This window comes from Larus michahellis, chromosome 4, assembly GCF_964199755.1.
Source record: "Larus michahellis chromosome 4, bLarMic1.1, whole genome shotgun sequence".
Lineage (NCBI taxonomy): Eukaryota > Metazoa > Chordata > Aves > Charadriiformes > Laridae > Larus > Larus michahellis.
In genome coordinates this window covers 204,764-227,714 of record NC_133899.1, presented here as the reverse complement: position 1 = coordinate 227,714, position 22,951 = coordinate 204,764, and the positions used below count along the sequence as shown (strand labels likewise).

Below are 22,951 nucleotides of genomic sequence, written 5' to 3'. Positions count from 1 at the left end.
TGTAAAAGTATTACATTAATTTCCCCACTGAATTAATTTCTGATGGTTCCAGTTTGGAATGAGGAGGCTATTACTTGGGGAAAAATACTTTTGTTTCCTGTGAAAAGAGGTAGGAACTCTTTGAGAAGAACCTCTTGCATATTACCCCAGCCCATGCTCCCTTTCTTCTGCCTATTTGGACCTAGCGCAGTGATAGAAGGAGCTGGAACAGGCAACCCTCCGTTAAGCACCGGTGGGACCGCAGTGACTGTGAGGGCTGTGTCCGTGCTGGCTGTACCTGTGGTACAGTCTGCCAAGCAAGTGGCACTTTAGACATGGAATCTCTTCCAAGGACCTCTGGGTGCAGGTCTTGGGGCTTCCCAGTGTGAAGTCAGCACTTTCCTGGTTGTCCCTTTTACAGCTCTGCCAGGCCTCTGTTGTGCCTAGCTTGAGAAGGGTATTCCCCTCTTCTGTTTTATTCTCAGACTAGTTCCAGTTAATGTTGTTTTCCCAAGCTGCATAATGGTAGATTGTTACTATAAATTCTTTGAAAATAAATTTGAACTGAGTGTTCTTAGTGTCCTTAATCTTAGTAACAGTCACTAGGAGGAAGCCTAGTGGAGAGGGCAGAAGGCTGTTACTAGTTTCTGCAGTAAAACCATGGTATTTGATCACTTTCGGTATTACCACTGAGATACAAAATATCAGTGGCTTAAAACCAAATTTGTTAAGAAACTCCCATTATGAGTTAGTTGCCTGTATCGCTAGTGTACAAAGACTTAACTCTTTTATGACCGCTTTTGTATGGTTTTGCTTTGAGATTATGGAGGTTTGTGAATTAACTATTATTCTTGCCAATAGGTTTTCTCAGTTGAAGAGCCTGAACCTGTCTCACAATAGACTGGGAGAGTTTCCTGTGTCACTGTGCGAGATCTCTACTCTGACAGAGCTTAATATTTCCTGTAATGGACTTCATTATTTGCCAAGCCAGATTGGGAAACTGTTGAAGTGAGTATATTCTTTTTATCTGTGGCCGTAAACATCCTTGGTGCTTCAGTTGAGCACAGCCGACATGAAGGTATTACTTTTGAAAGTGTGAGTGCTGGGGCAGCCTGTTCTGCCTGTGAAGAATAACTATGGATTTCACTCCAGCGGAAGGTTGAGAACCAAGATGTCCAATAAGGTTTGTTTTCTCTTGAAAATTAAGATCTCACAGTATGTTCATACAGTTGCCATTTTAAGTCACTGGCATATAGCAAATTATTCATCATTTGTGACTTCCTGCCTATTCTACTAGCTATGTAAAATATATTAGTGTAAATCAGTTTTCTAAAAGAGGAGATGAATGGGCTTTGGCCTAGGAAGACACTTAACAGTCGGTTATGATGCCTTGAATTGCAGGCACCACCTTGCTGAAATAGAGTAAACCTGATGGCTTCGAAGCATATGCATATACTCTCACTTAAAGTTTAATAAACCTGAAGCTTTTTATGTTCTCTGTGGGGGAGTATTTTGGGGGGTTGTTTTTGTGGGTTTTTTTTTGTTTGCGTTTACTCTGGGGTGACTTGTATGATTTCTTGCGGGTTTAATGTCCAATTTTTATGTAAATTTGAATGCGTCTTGTTCTCTTTGCATCAGCTGCCATCTTGCATTCCCCTGCCTGCTTCCTTGTCATTTCCTTCCTACGTTCTTTTCTAACTTTTTTTTTAAACTACTATTATGGTGGTGTCTTATTGGTTAAACATAAATATTGTTATGTTTATATATATAAACAGTTAAGAGTTTCTAAAGATCGTGCTGTCAGGGACGTTTCCAGAAGTTGGAGATTAGCACAGTGAAACATCTGTGGAGATCAGCTAGACTTTCTGAGGCCTAGTCTGTGGACCATATTTATACAATCAAGAGTGTGCTGCTTACATATTGCTGCGGCGTTCATAAATGCAGTTTTCAGAGGTTTACTGCTTAGTTATGGGTCCAGTCATCTTCATGACCCCTTAAGCCCTTATTCATAAGAACTTTTTATGGCCCTAGGTTGCGTTTCTACCACCACTAAACCCTGTTCAGAAAGTTCTTTGTTGGAACATAATCATAATGAGGGAATTGTATACTGGGGGGCTGAGTCTCAAAAGACATGCAAACTTTAAAACAATTCGTCTTGCAACAGAAAGCTACCCTATTTTTTTCTCAGTGTCTGAAAGGACAACTAGAATGTAAAAATCTGTTACCAGTGCGTTAGTGTGGTAGGAATTGTGATTAAACCGTGACATAAATTCCATAGATGTCCATACGTGCCATGATAGTGATAAGAGATTCCAGGGGTTGAATGATGAAGCTGCAGTTGATTTTTATTGTTTCTTATGAGACAGGTCTGTACTGTTGTTGCTGTTGCTGTTGGTTTTAGTTTGTCATAGGTCTTTTAAAGACTGTCCGGCATGCTAAATGAGGAGTTCTTAATCTGTAGAAAACCAAGTGAATGAGTAAATATCTTTCATTTACACCATAAGTGCTGATTTGTATTTTGCTTACGTTAACTTACAGTCTTTGGCACAACTGGAAGTTTATCTCAAGAATAATTTAGGAACTTTTTGGTATTGCATACATGCAGTTCCAAGCCTATTACATGCATAATAAAAGTACTCCCGTAACTTTATGTGTATAAGAATATAATTAGCTGTTAGGTACCTTTAAAAAAATAGCCACACTGAGACCAGCTAGCTATACAAGGAAATTCACTGAATATGCTAAATGTGATGTTCGCTACTCTTTGCTGAATTATTTTCTTTCTCTTTTTCACTGCTGTAGTCTCCAGACGTTCTGGCTTGATGGGAATTTCCTCACGTCCTTACCAGAAGAACTGGGAAGTCTGCAACAGCTCTGCTGTCTTGGGCTTTCCTTCAATAACTTCTGTGAACTGCCAGCTATTTGTGAGAAGCTCGTCATCTTAGACAAACTGTCCCTGGCAGGGAACTTGCTAGAGACGCTGGACCTTGCAGTGCTGAACCGTATGAGTCACATCAAAAGCGTGGACCTGAGGTAAGGGGGGGGAAACTTGTGCACGTATATAAACCAGATCGCTACTTTCTGTTTACAGCAGAGGAACTATGTAACTTCTAGTACATTTTGCGATAAACTAGGTGTAATTCTTTAGTTTTTAGGGAGTTCTGTTTCTGGGGGTGTGCAGAATTCACTCAGAGAAGCAATGCCTGGAGCCACTGAATGTCACTCAGCCCTCCAGCTTCCCCCCGGCTTTCCAAGGTGTGATCATGATTCTCCAGACTGCCAGCTGCAGAGGTCTCAGAAAGGGACAAAGAACTTTTTGTCTGTGGCAAGGCAGGCTTGTATCTAGTCTCTGCATCAGTTTCCTGTGTCAGTGCAAAGTAACTGTCCCTTGGCCTAGCTTCTGATTTCTAGACTGGTTTTCAGAATTTCTTAAACACTGGGGAATGAGTAAAATGGTTTCACAGAGCAGTGCGGACAAAGGAAATGTTTCTTTTTGTATTCACTGCCTGAAATCCACCATTGCTTCTCACACATTTCACTGTATTCACCTTTGGTGTTAGCTGCCTTACTTTCCTTTTCTTTCTTCTCTCTTCTTACTGATGTACAGTGTTCAGTGTCCTATTTTCTGACTTTGTAACGCTTCTCTCTGAGTGTTTAGGCTGAACAACCTGAAGAGAACAGCAGCTGACACTCTGGAGGGGAACAAATCTGTGACTTATATGGATTTACGAGACAATCAGATGACAGATCTGGACCTGAGCTCTTTGGGCAGCCTGGAGCAGCTGCACTGTGAGCGGAATAAGCTGAAAGAGTTGACACTGAGTGGCTTCTCCCTTCGGGCCCTCTATGCCAACAGCAACTGTATGTCTCTCTTCCTCCTTCACCTGTCTTATTGCTTCAAGTCCTGGGAATAAATGAAAACAGCCCTTGCCCCTCTCCCCCACAAAAAAAATACTTATGCTGATGTTACAGTAGTGAGACGGTACATGATGGGTCTTCTGAGGTCAGCTCCTAGGGATCACCGCATGTATGTGCGCAGGCTGTGTACCAGGCGGAGGCTGTGGTGTTGAGTTACTGTCCAAGGAATTTGTCTTTCAGCGAGATCTGTTTGGGAGTCCACAAATAAAAGTGTAGTTCTCCCTTGTTCTGGTGCCCCACACGGCAGATGGAGAAATGGGATAGTGAGAAACTGTAGTGCAATATGGCAGATGTATGAAGTGTGACCGCTGTCTTGGGAAGGATGAGTAGAGAGCTTGAGTATCCATAAAGTAAGACTTTGATTCTCACTTGCTAGCTAGTCTGTCTGCTTCTCTGTGCTGTTTTCTCTCTGAAGCTCTGCAATCGTAATTATTTGCTTTACTTCATCAGGTTTGACAGCTGTCAATATTTATCCAGTTCCTGGTCAACTGACGTGTCTAGAACTATCTCAGTAAGTGACTATACACCACAGAATATAAAGCAAGTATCTGGATGCCATTGCTGTTTTCTGCAGAAATTTTCTGGAGCTTTTAAGCTTTTGAAAGAGTTCACAGCAATTGAGGGAAGGCACTTCATCTTCACAAAAGAATTGAGAAGTGTAGCACTAAACAACGACAAAAGTGTCCCAGACCAGAAGCCCCTCTGAACCAGTATGACCTGTTTAGGTGACTGGCTGTCCTTCAGCTGTAGGCTGTAATCAGCAAAAAAAGCCAAGCAGGAACCACTGAACTTGTGGCAGCTAACGGGGCTGAATGGTGGGAATCGGTGGAGCAAACGTTTAAAGTAGCTGCCAGTGATCCCTGCTGTTGGCTTCGTTGCCTACATCTGCCCTTGGAGCAGCATTGAGACACTTGTAAGAGAGGATGCCCAGAGGACCTCATCACCTTTTGCTTCAGTTCTGGGTGGAAGCACAATAGCAGGATAGCGTAGGGTGGCCTGTTCTGCTGTCAGTGCTGCAAACAAAAAGCCTGATCATCGGAGCCTTGCATCAGTACTTTCTACCAATCATGCGCCAGCTCAGTTTGCATTACACAGGTAGCCATGAGATAAATTCCACGTGACTAGGTCAGATACTGTTGATCATTTTTCTGCCTATTGTTTTTGGTTTGGCTGTTGCTAATGTCGCGCAGCATTCAAACAGGGTATGTTCCGTATGAAGTGCTGATGTCTAGCTTTTCCCCCTTGCTTTTCCCAGCAATCAACTGCAGTGTGTCCCAGACTGGGCCTGCGAAGCAAAGAAACTGGAAGTTTTGGATGTGAGCTACAACCTCCTTGTGGAGCTTCCATCAAGGTCAGTGAACATTCTTTTTACACAGAGCTGAGCTTTCTTCTATGGTGAGCTGAATGGGGAGAAAGAGGCAATGCTATTCCAGTTGCTTTATTCCTTGTTGTGCAGAGATATAATCCACTTACTTTCTCTGTGCAGTGCCGAAAATACTCTGTATTCAAATGTCGGAAAGAACTGACTTCCAAATCAGCTTCTTGAATAACAGGGGCCAGGTAGTTTCATCCTGTGCTTCTGGCTTCTACTGCAGCTGTTTGCACCTGAAGTAGAACACACTGCTGTGATTTGTGTTACCACAGTGTCTGTGAACAAAGGTCATAGGTGAGGTCCTGATATGCCTTGCATTGCCCCAAGAATGTCATAGGGATATCTCCCTTTCGTAGGGAGATATCACAGAGGTACGATATAGCTGATCTCAGAGGTAGCTTTCACAACACACCATCAGCTGCCTCCTTTCTCCCTGTTTCCCTTTCAGTTTCTGCAGAAATGAGGTAAAGGGGAGCCAAGAACTAATACAGTTTTGCAGTTATTTGTAATGACTTCTTCAAAGTACTAGGGATATCATGGGAAGAAGCAAAGTACAAATGTTCTTAGCCTAACAAGTGTGTTTGGTGGGGGTGTGATTGTATGAATGAGAGACAGTGTCTAGGGTAAGCTATGTTGAAATTGAACAGAAGTGAAGAAATGCAGAGAGCGGGCTGAAGCAGTTCAAGCAGCAGGCACGGGAAGTGATCTTAGGAGTGACATTCTAATGGTTGTCAGAGACAAGGCTATATATATATCAAAAGCAAGAAAAGGATGTTACAAAGATCAATAATGAGAACTTAAAAAAGAATTTAAGCCATGACAATGGGTGAAAAAGACCAAATTTGAAGTATGTCATGCAAAAAGAACCTGCAGAATTCAGACACAGTTGGATATATTCTAAAAAGAAATTTAAGCATTTTTAAAGATTCCTAAATGCTGGAATTTACTGTATCCATTGGGGATCTCTTCCAGTATGTGTTTGTCATCAACACTGTAAGTATGTCTTGTGTACAGTTAGAATTTCACCAGCGTTGACTTTCGGCCATTCATCAGGTTAATCCAGCAGACTAAAGCTTAATGAGCCTTACATAAGGGGATATAGTTCACTGTGAAGTTGCTTTTTACACTTAATTGTCTGAAAACAGAATTGTGTCAAAGTGGTGCATGACAGTGTTGAGTGGAGATACCCAAGCCTGCTCTGGGTGCGCCAGCTTGAATAAGGAAATTGGTGTATCTGCATTTGAATGGCTTTTTTTTTTTCCCTTTGAGGGAAAGCTTTGAGAAGCCACAGCATACAGAAAGAAACTGAATTAATTGGTCCGCATGGAGCAGTGCACAAATGCAGCTTTAGCATTTCATGCTTCAAAGCTGTTCTGTACAGGGCTCTCAGAATATAGTCCTAAATTATCACCTCACCCAAACGGGCAGGGTGGTTCTAGGCTATCTCCCGATGTGGTCAGACATCCTTTCTCAAAACTCCTGCAAGCAATTCTCTGCAGTTTGTGGGGATAGAGGCCTTTTCCTTCAATAAGCACTGCAATTCTGGAGGATGTGACAACAGGCTCAGAAGTAACACGGGAGCGCTAAGCAGCCTGTAAAGCTCTGAATTCACGTTGGCACAGGGGAAGCACTTCTTCCTGCCTACAAGTGAAAAACAGGCGTTTAAATCCATCCTTTGTGACTTCTCTTATTTTTGTCTGCATGAGAGAACACGAGGCATATGCACACAGACAGACTCATGTCACAAGTTACTGGTCTGCAGTAGCACAGAGGGAGATGTAGATACACTGCCAAGTGTTCAGAGTGACTGAAGCACCTTACCGTGTGGGGGTTTTCTGCTTTGCATTGCTCACATTTTATGGATCTGTGTATTTTAATTTTTCTCTGCTGTACAGTCAAATTATAATGGATTAAATGCTACCTTTTTCCACTCTGTGGATGTGAAGAGGAGAGATCCAAGCCGATAAAAAAAACCCTGTGTCTTTCTAGGATCCTCAGCAGCTTGAGCCTTCGGAAGTTGATGGTGGGGCACAATCGTCTGCAGAGCCTTCCACCTCTTCTAGAACACATTCCACTGGAGGTGCTGGACCTTCAGCACAACCTGTTGACTAAACTCCCAGAGACGCTCTTTGTCAAGGCTCTGAAGTGAGTGGCAGTAGCCAGTGTCTTTTGTCTGCATTAACCTTTGGAGCTGTAAAGGCTGATAGCAGCATCTGCATGACTGTATTTGCAAGGTGCCATTGTATAAGAGAGAACTAGTCGTGCACTTTATGAGGAGGTAATTCAGGTGTCATCAAGCTGATTTAAGGGAATCAGTCCATGTTACTGTTTAATTACAGGAAAACAGAGGTTTGCCTAACCCAACAGCCAACTGCAGAATTAGCTTCAGTTGCAGCTGGTTCTAAGATCGTGTTTACTCTGCCTGAAGAGATTTGTCTTTAAAAGTAGCGTGTAAATTCAGATGCAAAGGAAAGAAGCCAAACAGATTTTAAGATGTTACAGCAAAAAGTACATCAGGTCACTGGAGAACAGCGAGAGAGACTGTTACAAAAGAAAAACCCTTCGTAACTGTCTATTCAAACAGGAGTCAACCCTTCTTTAAAGACTCTGAGTAAGATTTTATGTAGTCTGCTTCCACCAGTATTACCCACCCCCTTCCAAATGTTATTCAGTACTCACTGTTTACTGTAAAATGCTGAGTGCATCTGCAGTGCTGTAGTAGACTCATAAATCTTAACATGAGTAGGGATGTTACACTGTGTTGTCTGTCCTCCTGTCTGATGCTGTTTCTGTGTCCACGCTGACGTTTGTATAGCTCCTTTTCCTGCTGCTAATGGAGAGGTTTAGATGGTGTGGAGTCTGATTTTTGCACTTGCTATGGTCAGCCTCAGGTACTTGAACGCATCTGCAAACAGCCTGGAGTCCTTGCCCTCTGCATGTACAGGGGAGGAGAGCCTGAGCATGCTGCAGCTGCTTTACTTGACCAATAATAACCTCACAGATCAGTGCATCCCTGTCTTGGTGGGACACCCGAGCCTACGGATCCTACATCTGGCGAACAACAACCTACAGACCTTCCCTGCAAGGTAAGTAAGTAGTGCTGGTGGGTAAGATGGCGCTCACCAGGAGGACGTTGCCTGCCTGGCTGCCATTGTATGTGAATCAGTGTCAAAGCAAGATGCTCTCCCTGTGGCTTGATGACAAAAGCCTGCCCTTCCTACACCCACACACCCACAGAGAGGGATTGGCACGGGGTACTGCTGGCTGCAGTGGTTCCTGTCCTCCTAGTTGTGGTGGGGGTGTGGGGGGGATGGGGGACAGTATGTCTTTGCAACTCCAGTGCCACTAGCATGCAGTTTGCTGTGCTGCATTTTTTCACTTTTCAGTTTGCCAGAAGACCCTCAGTCAGACTTGTCTGAAGTCCTGCCCAATACGGGTCATGTAATTTCATCTGTTAATTCATAAACCAGGCTTATGATTTGGGATTTGGGTGGCTGGAATGTGCCTCCTATGAGGAAAGGCTGAGAGAGTTGGGATTTTTCAGCCTGGAGAAAATAAGGCTCCGGGAGCACCTTCTTGCAGCCTATAAAAGGGACTTAAAAGAAAGGCACAGAGAGACTTTTTGCCAAGGCCTCCAGTGACAGGACAAGGGGCAACAGTTTTAAACTGAAAAAGGGTAGATTTAGATTGGACATAAAGAAGATATGTGTTGTGATGAGGGCAGTGAGACACTGGAGCAGGTTGCCCGGAGAAGTTGTGTATGCCTCACCCCGGGAAGTGTTCAATGCCAGGTTGGATGGGGCTTTGAGCAGCCTGGTCTAATGAAAGATGTCCCTGCCCGTGGCAGAGGGGCTGAACTAGATGATCTTTAAATGTCTCTTCCAACCCAAACCGTTCTGTGATTCTATGATTTTCCAAGTGTAAATTAAGAAAACTTCAGCTCTCTATGCATAATGATAAATACACTCAGCATTTTTAGTTTCTTAGTCTGTGGGGAGGGTTCCTCTGAACCCTTTCCAAATTCTCAGTGCTTTTGTGGCTGTGTAGACAGCAGAACTTGGATGTTGCTCTACTGAAAATCATAAGCAGATAATGTTGATTGCAAGCATTTACTTGAGTCCCCTTCTGGTGACATCTTTATGCACTGTTCTGTTCCGAGCACCTGTTCATCTGACTCAAGCCTTTTCCAGAGCCACGTCTCTGAGGATTGTTTCCCCTCTAATTGTGACTTGTACATAATAAAGGGCAGCATCTATGGATACCTTATCTGCAGGTTCAGAAAGTTACAAGTTCTTGCCTGTAAGATATAGTATTATTTTGTTTCCCTTTCAGCAAACTTAGTAAGCTGGAGCACTTGGAAGAGCTGAATGTGAGCTGCAACAAACTGAAAACAATTCCCACAACAGTGGCAAACTGCAAGCTGCTTCATACACTTATTGCACACTCTAACGAAATCAGCATCTTTCCAGAGATCCTACATTTACCCCGTATTCAGGTATTCTTATGGAGAAGGTAAAGAGATATCAGAAGAAGTTTGGGTTGGAGAATGAAGAGCAACGGCTAGGAGAGGAACTGGAGATCCCAGCATTTTGCTTGATCAACCTGAAAAGAGGGCGCAGAATATGCATTCTAGATCTGTTGCCTTTCTGAGTTGATCGAAGATGGCTCATATCCATCTTCTTTACCATCTGTCTCTGACTTGGTGTATTTCTGGTTTACCATTTGAGGCAGCAGGGAGTGTTACGTAGCTAGGCGGGTTTGTATATGTAGGTCTTCTGTTATCTTCAGTGTTACCTATTCTTTCAGTATTGGAGTGTTGGCTATTGCAGGTTATAAGTATTTGCTGCTTATAAATCATTCTTCTGCTGACAGGCCATGAAAATGGGTCTGACCTGTTTGTGGGATACAATCAGTAGTGGGGTTGTATGTTTAGAAGGAGCACCAGAGCAACCGATCACATGACAGAACAGAGAATATTTTCTTGGTCATTTTGCTTTTTTTTTTTTTTTGATACTGCAGTTTGTGGACTTGAGCTGCAATGAATTAACTGAAATCCTAATCCCTGAGGCACTGCCAAGTACCTTGCAAGAACTGGACCTGAGTGGCAACACAAACCTGGTGCTAGAACACAAGACGCTGGACATCTTCAGGTGAGCCATGGAGATGCCAACCCAGTAGACACCTGCACAGGGAAGGGTAGCCTTTCTCAGGAGGGGAAATGGGATAGTAAAATCTATCACCGCACTGCATAATGCTAGAACATTCACTGCCTGAGGCAGCTGAAGCTTTCTATCTGGTAGGAAGGGAAAAGTCTGGATCCAAATCATCGGAGCAAGCAAGCAGTGTCTCAGGTGGTATGAGGTTCTCCCAGCTGTCTCTGGCATTAGCAGCCAGACATCTTCACAAGGCCAAGACCTTAAACTCCTCGCCTTGGTGCAGTTCTTTCCACGGGCTGCTGTCTAAAACTCTAGACTGGACAAGGTTCTTTGGCCACAAACTGTTCAGTGGGATCTAGGAAAGAATGACTTCTGTTCTTCTCTCTCTGTAGTCACATTACTACACTGAAGATTGATGCAAAGCCCTCCCTCATGGCAGACTCGGCGCTCACTTCTACCTTCTGGAGTCATGGAGTAGCTGAGATGGCGGGCCAAAGAAATAAGTGAGTATTTTGGTCTGCTGGGTGCTTACACTTGGTCTTCTCAGGGTGCGAAGTGGAGTGCACTGCTAAGCACCCAAGGAGGCCTGTTTTGCTCAAGAGCTCGTCTGTCTCTCCAGACTTTTTGCTAAGTTTTGGTAACTCAAGCCTCCGCATTGTCCTTCCCCTCAGTTTTCACGCTGAGACCCTTGGACTTTGCTTCCCACCCCAGCAGAGTTGCTTTTTCTTTCTCTTGCCACTCCTGAATGTGGTCAAGGAGGGTTTCGGGAGTTCCAATAATAAACTGCAGCTGTACATCCCACGGGGCAGTAGATGTAGGGACAGTGGCTTTGCTGCCCTGTGAGAACAGCACTCACGTAAGATGCCTGATGGCTGTGGTTTTGGGGACCATATAATCTTTTGAGACATTAATTTTGCTTGTATGCTTTTCTAACAGGCTGTGTGTGTCATCGCTGGCACTGGGGAGCTTTGCAGAGGGGGTGGAGGCTGTGTATGGCATGTTTGATGGTGACAAGAACGAGGAGCTGCCACGCTTGCTGCAGTGCACCATGGCCGATGTGCTCCTGGAGGAGGTACAGCAGTCAGACACCATGTTCATGTCCAACACCTTCTTGGTCTCCCACAGGTAGGACAGTGAGCAAGCTGGTCCTGGTGGGACCTGCATAGGTATATCCCGTGATGTGTTAGGTGGGGTGAGGCAGCCCTCCAGATTGCCTGCCATTGGAGTCTGGAGCCTTCCTACACCTTCTCCTCCAACAGGAAGCTGGGCATGGCTGGGCAGAAGCTGGGTTCCTCTGCTGTCCTTTGCTATATTCGTCATGATGTGGCCGATCCAGCCAGCAACTTCTCTCTGACGGTGGCCAATGTGGGGACGTGCCAAGCCATTCTGTGCCGAAGTGGAAAACCACTGCCTCTCTCCAAAGTCTTCAGCCTTGAACAATGTCCAGAAGAAGCCAAGAGAGTCAAGGAGCAAAAAGCCATTATAACAGAGGTTGGACCCTTTTCACTTCAGCTTCCACCCTCCCACAAAAGCTTGATGCAAATACACGAGCTCTGCTGCCTGCACAGTACTACAGGGGAGAGGGTGGCATTGAAGGTGTTTGAGTGACTTGTCTGTTGCTTCCTGCTCTGCTTCTCTTCCTGATTAGCTATTCAGAATGACATGTTCCTAAAACGCCCATTATGGCCTGAGAACTACAGGTACAGGATGCCAGGTATGGCTTGGGGAGAGAGGGAAGAAAGAAAGTAGGTGTGGAACTAAAGAAGGGGAGGTCCGTAATGCTGTGCAAGACTTGGATGAGTGTGGAGAGGAGCCACTGAAGAGCAGAGCAGGGCATGGGAAGTCATCTTGTCTCAAAACCCACAAAATATCTTTGGTGCTTCTTGAAAAGTACGACTCGAGTTACCTCTGTTTGGATTTCGTCCATGTTTTACTCAGTGAAGGTACAGGATTAGTGGCCCTTAAGACATGCACAACATGGATATAAAGTATATTACAAGTAAAAATTATAATACAAAAAAGAGACAGAAATGTTCATTGGTTTTATGTGAAAGTATTAAAATTATTTTAATTTTTATTTAAATTTAGAGATTTAAAACTCTCTAAAAGTTAACTTTCTAAAAACTTGGAAATAACGGAACTGGAAAATACGGCATCAGTAAAGATCTGAGAAATCAGTGCCAGTCATAGTAGTTTTATGCTCAGTGGGTTTTTTTTTAAAAGCATCAGGTTGTTTGATAAAAGTGTTTCTGACAGGGATAATCTGTTAATGTGTTATAGCTCTGCAAGGTGCTGTATTCCATAGCACAGACTAAAAATAACGGTGGAATCAATGTAGCACATTAAATGGTTTAAAAACTGGCTGATTAATGGATTCTGAAAAATAAAAATGAAATCATTCTCTAAGGAAACTTCTCTGCATGTGTCCTCTGCTGGTTTTTAGTACTTGGCAGCAGTAGCAATGTTTAACACCCAGAGGATACAGAAATTAAGAACACTGAAATTAAATTCAAAGCACTGGGGAAGCTGTGTTCTCTGTAGGCGCTGGCTTGGAGAAGGGGCTGAGGGCTGTGGGCAGTCCTGTATCCAGGAGACTAGTGCCAGGCTGGCCAGGGACAGGAGGAAGGTAATACCTCCAAGGCACAGCAGTAGTGTGAGGTGTACCTGCTCGTTTCTTTTCTTCCTCAGGATGTAGTGTCCACACTTCAGAATGCAGTTATGTGTAAATAAAGAGGGAAATAGTTCAGAAAGTACACAGAAATCATTTAATGTCTGGATAATCTGCCTTGCCATGAGAAAGTAAAAGGTCGCTATTTTGCTCATACCGGAAAAAATAAGTTTCATGTAAGACTCATGAGTGAGATTCTCTGATCAATATGCTGCCGATAGACCAGCTGCACATTTCAGAATAGTTTGCTACAGTTCTTCAGAATATGACAAAACGTCTTTTGGGATAAAAGCGTGTTGTTGCCAGCATGGGTGATGGACGATTACTGTACCTGATGATCAGGCACAGTGAATGTTGGTGCTGTGGTACCTGGACCTAGATCCCTTTCTCCTATACTGTAGCTCTGTACTGGCATTTCTCAAGGCTCCAAACCAGCATATTGGCGGGGGAAAGACTGCTCTCCTCTCCAAATGATCTGGTAGCAGATCTAACGCTACTGCCTTCTTTCTCTTGTCTGCAGGACAACAAAGTCAATGGTGTGACTTGCTGTACTCGGATGTTGGGCTGCACATACTTGCATCCTTGGATCCTGCCCAAACCACATGTCAGTTCCATTCCACTGACTGTACAAGACGAGCTGCTACTTCTAGGGAACAAAGCTCTCTGGGAACACCTTTCCTATACAGAGGCTGTCTCAGCCGTGCGCCACCTACATGACCCGCTAGCTGCTGCAAAGAAACTCTGCACTTTAGCCCAAAGCTATGGTTGCCAAGACAATGTAGGTGCAATGGTGGTGTGTCTGAACATCAGTGAGGACAGCTGCACATGTGAGATGCATGGCCTGACTCTGCCAGGTCCTGGGGGATTTAGTTCCACTGCCACCAAGCCAGCAACACCTTCGTCTAGCAGTGGGATTGCTTCAGAGTTCAGCAGTGAACTGTCTGCTTCTGAGGTTAGCAGTGAGGTGGGCTCTACTGCTTCAGATGAACACAATGCTGTTGGTCTTGATGGCAGTTTACTGCCACGACAAGAGCGACGTTGCAGCTTACATCCTGTGCCCCCCTTGAGCATCTTTCAGCGCCAACCTTCCAGTGCCACCTTCTCTAGCAACCAGTCTGACAATGGTCTGGATAGCGATGATGAGCAGCCTGTGGAAGGTGTGATGACAAATGGCAGTAAAGTGGAGGTAGAGGTGGACATCCACTGCTGTAAAGGAAAGGGCCTGGAGTTTGAGCCTCCTGCTGCAGAGTGCAGCTCCTCTGCTCCAGGGCCAGAGGATGACTCTGGGCTTGTCCTCGTCATTCGGAGACAGAACAGTGTAAACAGCAACAGTGTGCAGAGAGTGCTCAAGGAAAAGTGTGAACTGCAGAAATCTCTTTCCACATGCTGTCTCTATGGAAAGAAGCTTTCCAATGGCTCCATAGTGCCCTTGGAGGAGAGCCTTAACCTCATCGAAGTAGCCACAGAGGCACCCAAGAAGAAGACAGGCTATTTTGCTGCTCCATCCCAGATGGAGCCAGAGGATCAATTTGTGGTACCACCTGATCTGGAGGAGGAAGTGAAGGAACAAATGAAGCAGCAACAGGAGAATGGAGCACATCAGGAGCAGAAAGAGGAACATGCAGCAACTCTGCCAGAGGAGTTTGACACAGCTTTGTAACCCTACAAGTACTGCTCCCACACTGTCTGTCCCAGGAAGCTCGGTCCCATAAGGGCTGCCCTGCCCTCCAAGGGGAGCTGGGATCTGCAAGGAGTACAGGCATCCGCTGCTTCCTTAATGGAGTCAAGGAGGAATTAGGAGTGCTAAGGTCTGGGCTGTCCATTTGTCACTCTAGAGTCTCAGTTGTTCTATGAGCACTCAGACCAGCAGCTGAGCTCTGTGTTAGGGACTGTCTGGAAATCGTGCAAGCGCTAGGAAGAAGGCAGGTGTTCGAACACCTGCCTGTAACGCCTTGAACCCTGAGGTTCTGCCAGCTCTGCGGGAAAGGGGCTGGAGTGTGTGTGTGGGGGGTGAGGAGGCTGCTTGAGGGGGCAATGTTCAGTGTTTGGAGTCCTGTGAATATTTCTGATGCAGTGCCCCCCCCCCGCCCCAGCACCTGACCTTGTTATTCCTTGAAAGAATACAGCCAGTTGCAATGAAGCTGACCCAAGAATGGTTTCCTACATTAATTGCAAGCACTTTTATTGATTGCACTTAAGCTGTTCTGCTCCACTTCAGCCCAGCACTTTATTATTTAGGGTTAGGGGAGAGAGCGCTCCACAGCAGGTGTGGTGGGGGCTTTTCCCAATGGACACTGTTAGGGCAGTGGAGGACTCAGGGTACCAGTGTTCCGATGGGCACTGGTGCAGGGTAGAGTGAGGGTTATGATGGGATCAGCCTCTGCAGGATGAGAAAATACACAGCTGAGTGATAAGCAGGTGCCTATTGATGTGTTTTACACGGAGCACAGGAAAGATCAGCTCTGGACCGGTTGATTAAGGTAATGTGTAGAGCCAGTGCTTCTAGCTGCAGAGCACAGACCCAGCTCAGCACCAACTTCGCCACCTCCCATCATGAATGCTTCACAGGAGAGGCTTCCTGTATCCAGAAGATACGGGATGAAACCAGGAGCTTGTGCTTGTTCCGGTGAGGTACTGGGTCTAAGAGGAAACCAAGCTGTAAGCAGTGGTATGCCACTCTAAGGCTAGCGAGCAGTGGGGCTGCCCTTCCTATGCTGGGGAAGCGTTCCGTGCTCTGCTCCACCAACATAAACCTCTGCGCTGTCGGCTACGGCATCTTTGCTTGCCTCTGAAAACGAGAGTTGTATTCTAAATCCACAGTAACCTGCATTTCGTGGTACATGCCCAATTTGGCCACAGACAGTGAAAGCATGCTTGGTTTTGTTTAGTTTTCAATGCAAAAGGAAAAATAGAACTTTTCACCTTAATGTCGTCTTTATCAGCACTGGAAAAAACGTTTAAAACGGTCGCAGTGATGGTGAGCTGGCCAGTCTGCGCTTGGCAGGTGCATTGTGTTTCCATTAGGATTTTTGGTGCAGGGTGTGAGTTGGCTGCCTGCGTTGTCATCTTGTGTAAGGGTTGTGAAAAGACCACTGCCCCGCTAGTGTGCAGATCTGTCTTCCTTAGCTGGCAGAGAGCAGGACAGCAGCTGCCCCGGTCACGTCAGTGGTGCAATAATCCTGACTGTCATGTGGGCTAGTGCCTTTGCTTCTTTGTTACTTATATTTATGAAGAAAACGTGACAGTCTCTTCTCAAGAGATCTGAGGGGCTTGAGTTGCGTAATTTTTTGGATCAAATCAGGCCTTGCTCTGAAAGAAATACTGTGCAGACTACTTGTGGGATTCTGTCAATACAGATCTTTTGACAAAATCTAATGGAGTTTTACAGAGATTTCAAAGCACCTTGAATTTCTTCTCAGTAGGAAAAAAATAATGTATTTTTATCATGCATGGGAGAGCAATGTTTTAGGACATACCTTGTGCTAGTTACAATGTAATCGTGAAACAACCCAACTTTTTCCAAAGTTTGAGCTCTCACAAATTCTGTCTGTTTAAATGTCTGTTTCATTTGGAAATGGAGAGAAAAGCTAATTCTTAGAATCACAGAAGCAGCAGCATTTGAATCCCTTAGGCAGAGAAACAACAGCAGAAAAGATTAAAAAAATAAACCCCAAACCTCTTTCACGTTCTCTTCATGTAAGTATGCAGAAAAGGCTCATTCCAATGTATTGGACTGTAACTTTTAATTCTGTCACTGGTGATGACTTTATCAAGTATCTGTGCCCAGCCCAACGCTTTCTGATACCTGACAGGGCTGCAAAGCAGCCCCTGTTCCGTGTGGGACTGATGCAGAAATACACTCTTCTTTCTGAGTAAGACGGTGACAAACTTTGCACTGGGAGAGTGGCAGATGCTAACGCAAATCCAGTCTCTGTTCTTGCGCTGATGTGGAAAATCCAGTGTGTCCTTGCCAGTCTGAACCAGTAGCATTGCACGGAGAGTTGGCATTGCCACCGGGAGCTAGTCATGAATGGCTCTACCTAGCTCAGTGGAGAAGGGCTAAGGGAAATAAAGCTCTGGAGTGGAGCGTGCAGATTTCTGAGCTGCTGCTCTTCATGGCAGTGGCAGAATGGAATGCAAGGAGCTCCTACTTAGCCTTTTTCTCCAGTGATATTTCTGGTTTTGAAGCAGAAAGGGAGTTTAATATAGCCAGATCCTATTTTCTATGGGTGTGAACCGTCATGGCAGAACATGGCTTGTTCTCTTACATTAGGCAAGAGTCCACAGCGTTCTCTGCTTAAGCTGGTATTATAAACTGTTTGTCTTACTCGGGGCAGCACAGCCCGAGTGCTTCCCTCCACCACCACCTTTTGTTTTCCTGCCTCTCTAGAGGCAGCACACTTCTCCTTTGTCCTCCTCACCTTACTAATTAACACCACCTTAGATTTCAAGCTGCCTAGGTGCACTGCTGTAGGTGGAACAGGTACGAATGAGCAAGTCTAGTGAAGGACTCGTGGCAGGGAACAGAAGGTGTTTTCCCAGTTCTCCTCCTGTTCTCCAGTCTCTTCCCTGATTTTTTGTATGTGGTTCTTGCACAGATGCATCATCTCTACAGAGCCACATCACTAAGAACGTCCCATTTGTTAAGAGACTTGCTATTGGAGAGGTTCTCAGCTTGGGGTCATGAGGCTGTCTTGTCCCGGCTGAGCGATGCCGGGGCTGCCGTGCTGCCCGTGGCCACAATCGGGTTAGGATGGTGAGCTGGTTTGTCCATCTCTTCGGTAATTCTGGCTCTGCTGGTGTGTGCTCGCTGAGAACGGGTACTCTAAAGGCACTGACCTGTGTGTCCTGTCCAGAAAGGCTGCTGCAAAAGGAACCCATAAAGGTTATATTCAGTGATGAGTAGTTGGGGCCCAAGTATTAAGCTTAAGGGACAGCCTTCGAGTTGATCCCAGCACCAGGAACAGGCCTGGTGGAGGCAGCACCACAGATTGCTGGGATCCGATCAGAATCCTCAGCTAGATGGGAGGGTAAAACCCTGTTCCAGGAAGGAGCAAGTATTTCCCTTTCTCGGGGACGGGCTGCTGTGAGGCCTGAAATGCTTCCCCTAGGACACGGGACATTCAGCCACACCTAAGGGCCTTGGACTTCAGGATTTTCTGCACTCCTTCCGGATGGCCGTGGCTGTCGTGTCACTTGCCAAAGTCCTCCTTCAGACAGTAGGTTCACCTCTTTTGGTTTTGTGCAATTGTTGTTTGCTGTTCCATTGCTGTCTGAAGACTAAAGTGTATTTTTTCCTCTTTTTTCACATTTTAAAATGTTACCTTTTTTTTAACTTGACTCATATGCCCCAGTGCATGTTAAAGAAATATTGCAGCGCACCAACTGTTTATTAATCTTTTCCGTGTTTTTTTGTTTTAAAAAGGAGAATATTTTCTGTATCCCACTCTAGCATGCACCTACAACTACCCATTTTTATCATGTATGGGAGTAGATTGTCCCGTGAATGCACCTTCAGCACTGTCGCCTATGTTTGTATTGCTTTGGAGAGGCAAAAAAGATTGCTGGAAAACACTATTCCATTGATTCTTTACTCAGATGTATAGAGCAGTCCAGGAAGGAAGAATATTTTTGCATCAACTTTTCAGCCGACTTAGCAATAAAGATTTTTACTTTCATCTAACTATATATTCTGATTCCGTTACTGCGCTGGAGGCAATTTGTGCGATATCCCAGTCAAACATAGCTGTGGCCAGCAGTAGCTGTGCTGTAGGCTCTCCTTCATCGAGCTCCGTGTGCTCCTTCACTCATCAGCCTTCCGAACAAAAGCTACGTGCAGAACACTGAGGGCGCAATTCATAATACCAATTATTAGGCAGCTTTTTGTGTCCTGCTAGGGGAATCCTGCCCTGTGAACTTGCTCTAAATAGTACTGTACCGCTCTAGAAGCAGCTGCAGCAAGCAGGAAACACAGAATCATTAAAAGAAATGGGACCACAGAGGACTGTCCATATAAACCCCTGCGCTGAAACACTCAATGCATCTTAGCTACCGAAAGGGAGAAGTCAAACCAACCCCAGAATGTTCCTATTTAGCATTTGTTTTACTTCCAGATCTCTAATTCCAACAATGTTCCATGGTTTTGGTAATTGTGAGGATTTAATCACTGGTGCCAGTGAAACTGGAGATACATCGAGATATATTCTGGTATGTTTAGTTTGCGTTTGGGGATTTTTTTAATACCGGTAGAATGGATCTGAGACCGGCGGTGGTTCCATCTTCATATGGACAATGCACACAGTGGGAACTGCTCTGAACTGACATTTCATTCTGAGCCATGATTTTGTGATTCTAGTGCTACTTTTCTTTTCCCTGGTAAATTTCATATAAAAAATTTTTTTTAAAAGTAAATTTAACTTTTTTTTTAATAAATAATACAAGCGCAGTTTATCTCATTTCCCCAACTTGTATATTAAAAATGTATTTTGAAAACAATATACTTCTATCTTAAACCACCTGTTTGAGCTTGTAAAGCTTTTGTCTGATTATCCCACCTCATGGCGTCTTTTTAAGCAAAACTGAGTATACAAGTTATATAAAAGAACCACTTCCTACAAAATTGTGCCCTCTCCAGGAGAGTTTGAAAAGGCATTGTGTCACAAATTAGGCTGAGTGCGTTCATCATTTTGCAAGTTTATTTCCGCATTCTCTGATGGCTCTACAATCTGCCCTGATGGTTCTAAGAGACCTATAAGAAAGCAATAATTAGCTGCTCCAACCACAGGTCTCGATTACTCATTTTTAAGAGCTCTGTTCTCAGCGAACAAGTCACATGCCCTTTATAAAGACAGTTTCAGCTACATAAAGCTGTTTATCAGCAAAAGTATGGAGCAGTATTTGCAGCAAGCCTCACTGGAGGCAAACAAGGCACCGGACAGAGGGGAGGGAAAGGTGACCTGTGAAGCAGGCAGCTTGGTAGTCACCTACACGGGGACGGTCACTCTGAGACAGCCACCGGATGAAGACAAGCCCTTGGCCTGACTCTCTGTCCACTAATAATTCAACAATGCAAAGTCAAGTTAGGAACAGCTTGACTCTGCTGTATTTGGAGCTAGACTCTCTCAGTGTGTGTTCTGCTGCAGCATCAAAGATGCGCTGCACAGAAGCAAGGAAAAGCATCCTGCTTCGTCTCAGTAAGGAGGGTGGCCAAAATCATGACCGTTCTAAAGCTCATATAATTCTGCTGGCTTCTGTTTCAGTTTGCGAACTGTCCTGTAGCCCCTACCAGCCAGGCCTGCGCTCAGCAGGAATGCCACCGCAGCCATGCAGCCCCAGAGGCCAGCGGCAATCTCTGCCCCGTGCAGGCTGCACCCAAAGCCCCGATAGCCTTTGCTTTGGTAGAGCTGCTCTCTCTCTTTGCACACTGATGAATTATAAACCCCCAGCAGAAAATGGAAGAAATAGTACACAGCAGGCACTAAGCCGATTGCAATCGCTGCGTCTAGGACGCATTCCAGCAGCAGCCACGCTGGGAAATGCCAGGGTAACCGCAGCGCACCGACCAAAATCAAAACGCAGGAGAGGACCAGGAGAGACCCTCCCGCGGCCATGGCTGCCCTTGCGACCGGCAGCTTGAGCAGGTGGAAACGCTGGTCGAGCTGCTGGGCTTTTTCCCCGTCTGCTGCGTTGAAGCCGCTGTACGCCCCGCCGTAGTGGTAGTAGTAGATGCCCCCCAGGGCGGGGAGGCCGGTGTACCCTCCCGTCGAGCCGTAGGACACGGAGCTGCAGACCAGGATCAGGACGGCCAGCAGCGCTTCCACCACCTGGCAGCAGGCTGCAGGGGGAGAAGGGCGGCGGTGGGCGGGCGGCCGGGGCGGAGGGGCCGCCGAGCCCCGGCGGGACGAAGGAAGGGGGATCTGCCGCAGCCATGGCGGCGGCCCCGCTCACCCCTGGCCGTGCGCAGGTACCGGCACAGACCGCACTCCAGCAGCCCCGGCGCGGCGGCGCGGCCTCCCGACGGCTCCTGCCACCCCGCTCCGGGCACGGCGCTGAGGGGAGACGGCGGCGGAGATAGCAGCGACCCGCCACGGCCGCCGGCCCGCCCCGCCGAAACCCGTCCCGTCCCATCCGCCGCCAGGGCCCCCCGCGGCCGCCTGCCCGCCCCCTGCCCGGGCCCCTCACGCCCGCCCCACCGAGGCCCATCCCGTCCCCGCCCCGGGCCCCTCATGCCCACCTGCCCGCCCCTCCCCATCCCCTGCCCGGGCTCCTCATGGCGGCCCGCTCGCCCCGCCCCGTGCCGTCCCCTCCGCCGCCCGGGCCCCCCACGGCCGCCCGCGCCTCCCTCACCGCCCGCCCGCGCCGCTGCGTGCTGTGCGCGGGGTGCGGGAGCTGCTCCGCTCCGCCATGGCCCGGCCTGGCTCCGCTCCTCTGGCGCCGGGGGCGGAGAGCAGAGCCGGGCCGCGACGGGCCGCGGAGCGACCGACCCGGGGCTAGCGCGGGGTCGCGCCGCGGGCGCGGGCTACCCCTCTCCCCTCCGTCCCGGGCTCGCCTCGGCCCTGCCGGGGTCCTCCGAAGGGCGGTGAGCAGCTGCGGCCCGGCCCCGCCCCAGGGAGGTGTTAACTGGGCTGGTCGCGGCCCCCTCCCTTCGGAACCTGGTTGGGGACGTGTTGGCCGCTGGGGTCCCCGCTGGCGTTCGCACGGGCGCGATCCCCACAGCCCCTTGTGGCGACAAGGTCCCGAAGGTCCTCACCTGCCGCGTAACAAGTACTTGTTTGTACCTGTTGGAAACAGCACAGACTGATTTCCACGAGTGCCGCGTTTCCCCGCGCTGTGGGGTTTGGCGAAGTTCTGCGTTCAGCTCCCCCGCCACCTCGTGCCCCTGCAGACCTCAGTCCTGCCCCGCTCTCCCCAAACCCAAGGCCCAGCCTTTTCAGTCTCCCTTGCACAGCAGCGGCACCGTTCCCTGTGTTACATCAGCTGCCCTTCTCCGGACCTTCCCTAACTCCCCTACCCCCATCTGGTGGTGCGGTGACAAGACCTCCACGCGGCACTTGAGACCTGAGTGCACCAGGGATTCATATATATCACAGCAGAATGACTGCCTCTGCCTTGCCCTGTGCTTCTCCTGGCAGTGCACAGCATTTTATTGCTTCTCCAGCTGCCCGGCATGTGGAGGCCGTCTCTCCAGAGGACAGACATCAACATCTTGGGATCCATCCTGCAGCACAACCACCAGGTTCCAGTTCAGCACTCTGCAGGCCCAATTCAGGTAATTTTCTTTAGCTGCATTACCTTATATTTATCCCTACAGAACCACCTAGACCTCTTCTGGTTGCTGAAGGCCACTTCAGACAGTGTGACGTGGCCTTTTTACTGGCTGCCCTGTTTCCATGCACAATAACATCCTGCTGTCTGGTGGGACTGGCTGCCGTCCCATCCCTGGAGGCTGCTGAGCGCAGCCATCACCATGTGGCAGAGGAGGTGATGAATCTTTCCTTTGTTTCTTGGTGGTTGCCGGAGTGAAGGCAGGTGCCCCAGATCTCACCCAGGCACAAGTGTCAGTGTTTCTCAGGGCCGGTAAGGGCAGAGCTGATTGAAGAAAGGGGGGGTGTGTCATGGGAAAAAAATAATTTGGAAACACAGAGGGAAGCATAGAAATCTCCACAGCCAGAGTGAATGCTTTTATCCAAGAGTTTGACCAAACACTGCCTGGAAAAGCTTTAGTGTTGCAAAGAAATACTTTTGTTGCATTTAGAATACTAGGGACTTTTAGGGAAACAGAGTTAGGCCATGAGGTCTCAGACACAGTGTCTGAATGTGCCCCACAAGGTCCAAATTTGTCACTGAGATGCAGAAATA

At 47.0% G+C, this 22,951-nt stretch overlaps 2 protein-coding genes across 3 annotated transcripts in view; one reads left to right on the top strand and one right to left on the bottom strand.

The window, feature by feature from the left end:
- Positions 1-14,954, top strand: part of PHLPP2 (PH domain and leucine rich repeat protein phosphatase 2) — a 30,494-nt gene extending 15,540 nt beyond the window's left edge. For both annotated transcript variants that reach the window (XM_074582552.1, XM_074582551.1), the window contains 13 exons: positions 841-987; positions 2,782-3,012; positions 3,638-3,840; positions 4,348-4,408; positions 5,153-5,248; positions 7,259-7,414; positions 8,155-8,355; positions 9,602-9,764; positions 10,289-10,419; positions 10,818-10,928; positions 11,362-11,550; positions 11,685-11,916; positions 13,614-14,954. In XM_074582552.1, the coding sequence (XP_074438653.1) occupies positions 841-987; positions 2,782-3,012; positions 3,638-3,840; positions 4,348-4,408; positions 5,153-5,248; positions 7,259-7,414; positions 8,155-8,355; positions 9,602-9,764; positions 10,289-10,419; positions 10,818-10,928; positions 11,362-11,550; positions 11,685-11,916; positions 13,614-14,753 (3,061 nt within the window). In that variant the 3' untranslated portion in view covers positions 14,754-14,954. The remainder of the gene's footprint in view (positions 1-840; positions 988-2,781; positions 3,013-3,637; positions 3,841-4,347; positions 4,409-5,152; positions 5,249-7,258; positions 7,415-8,154; positions 8,356-9,601; positions 9,765-10,288; positions 10,420-10,817; positions 10,929-11,361; positions 11,551-11,684; positions 11,917-13,613) is intronic.
- A 4,799-nt stretch (positions 14,955-19,753) lies between these two features.
- Positions 19,754-21,646, bottom strand: MARVELD3 (MARVEL domain containing 3). Its single transcript, XM_074582553.1, has 3 exons — positions 21,440-21,646; positions 21,041-21,141; positions 19,754-20,927 (listed from the first exon to the last, which is right to left on the bottom strand). The coding sequence occupies exons 1-3, from the start codon at positions 21,496-21,498 to the stop codon at positions 20,317-20,319; spliced, it is 771 nt and encodes a 256-aa protein (XP_074438654.1). The 5' UTR covers positions 21,499-21,646; the 3' UTR covers positions 19,754-20,316.
- Between the last annotated feature and the right edge of the window lie 1,305 nt (positions 21,647-22,951).

Bases quoted from the DNA above. Each gene is read 5' to 3' on its own strand.
- MARVELD3 (XM_074582553.1), bottom strand. From the start codon at position 21,498: ATGGCGGAGCGGAGCAGCTCCCGCACCCCGCGCACAGCACGCAGCGGC. The intron at 21,142-21,439 runs GTGAGGGAGGCG...GTCTCCCCTCAG, and splicing joins CGCAGCGGCGCGGGCGGGCG to CGCCGTGCCCGGAGCGGGGT. The intron at 20,928-21,040 runs GTGAGCGGGGCC...CTCCCCCTGCAG, and splicing joins GTACCTGCGCACGGCCAGGG to CCTGCTGCCAGGTGGTGGAA.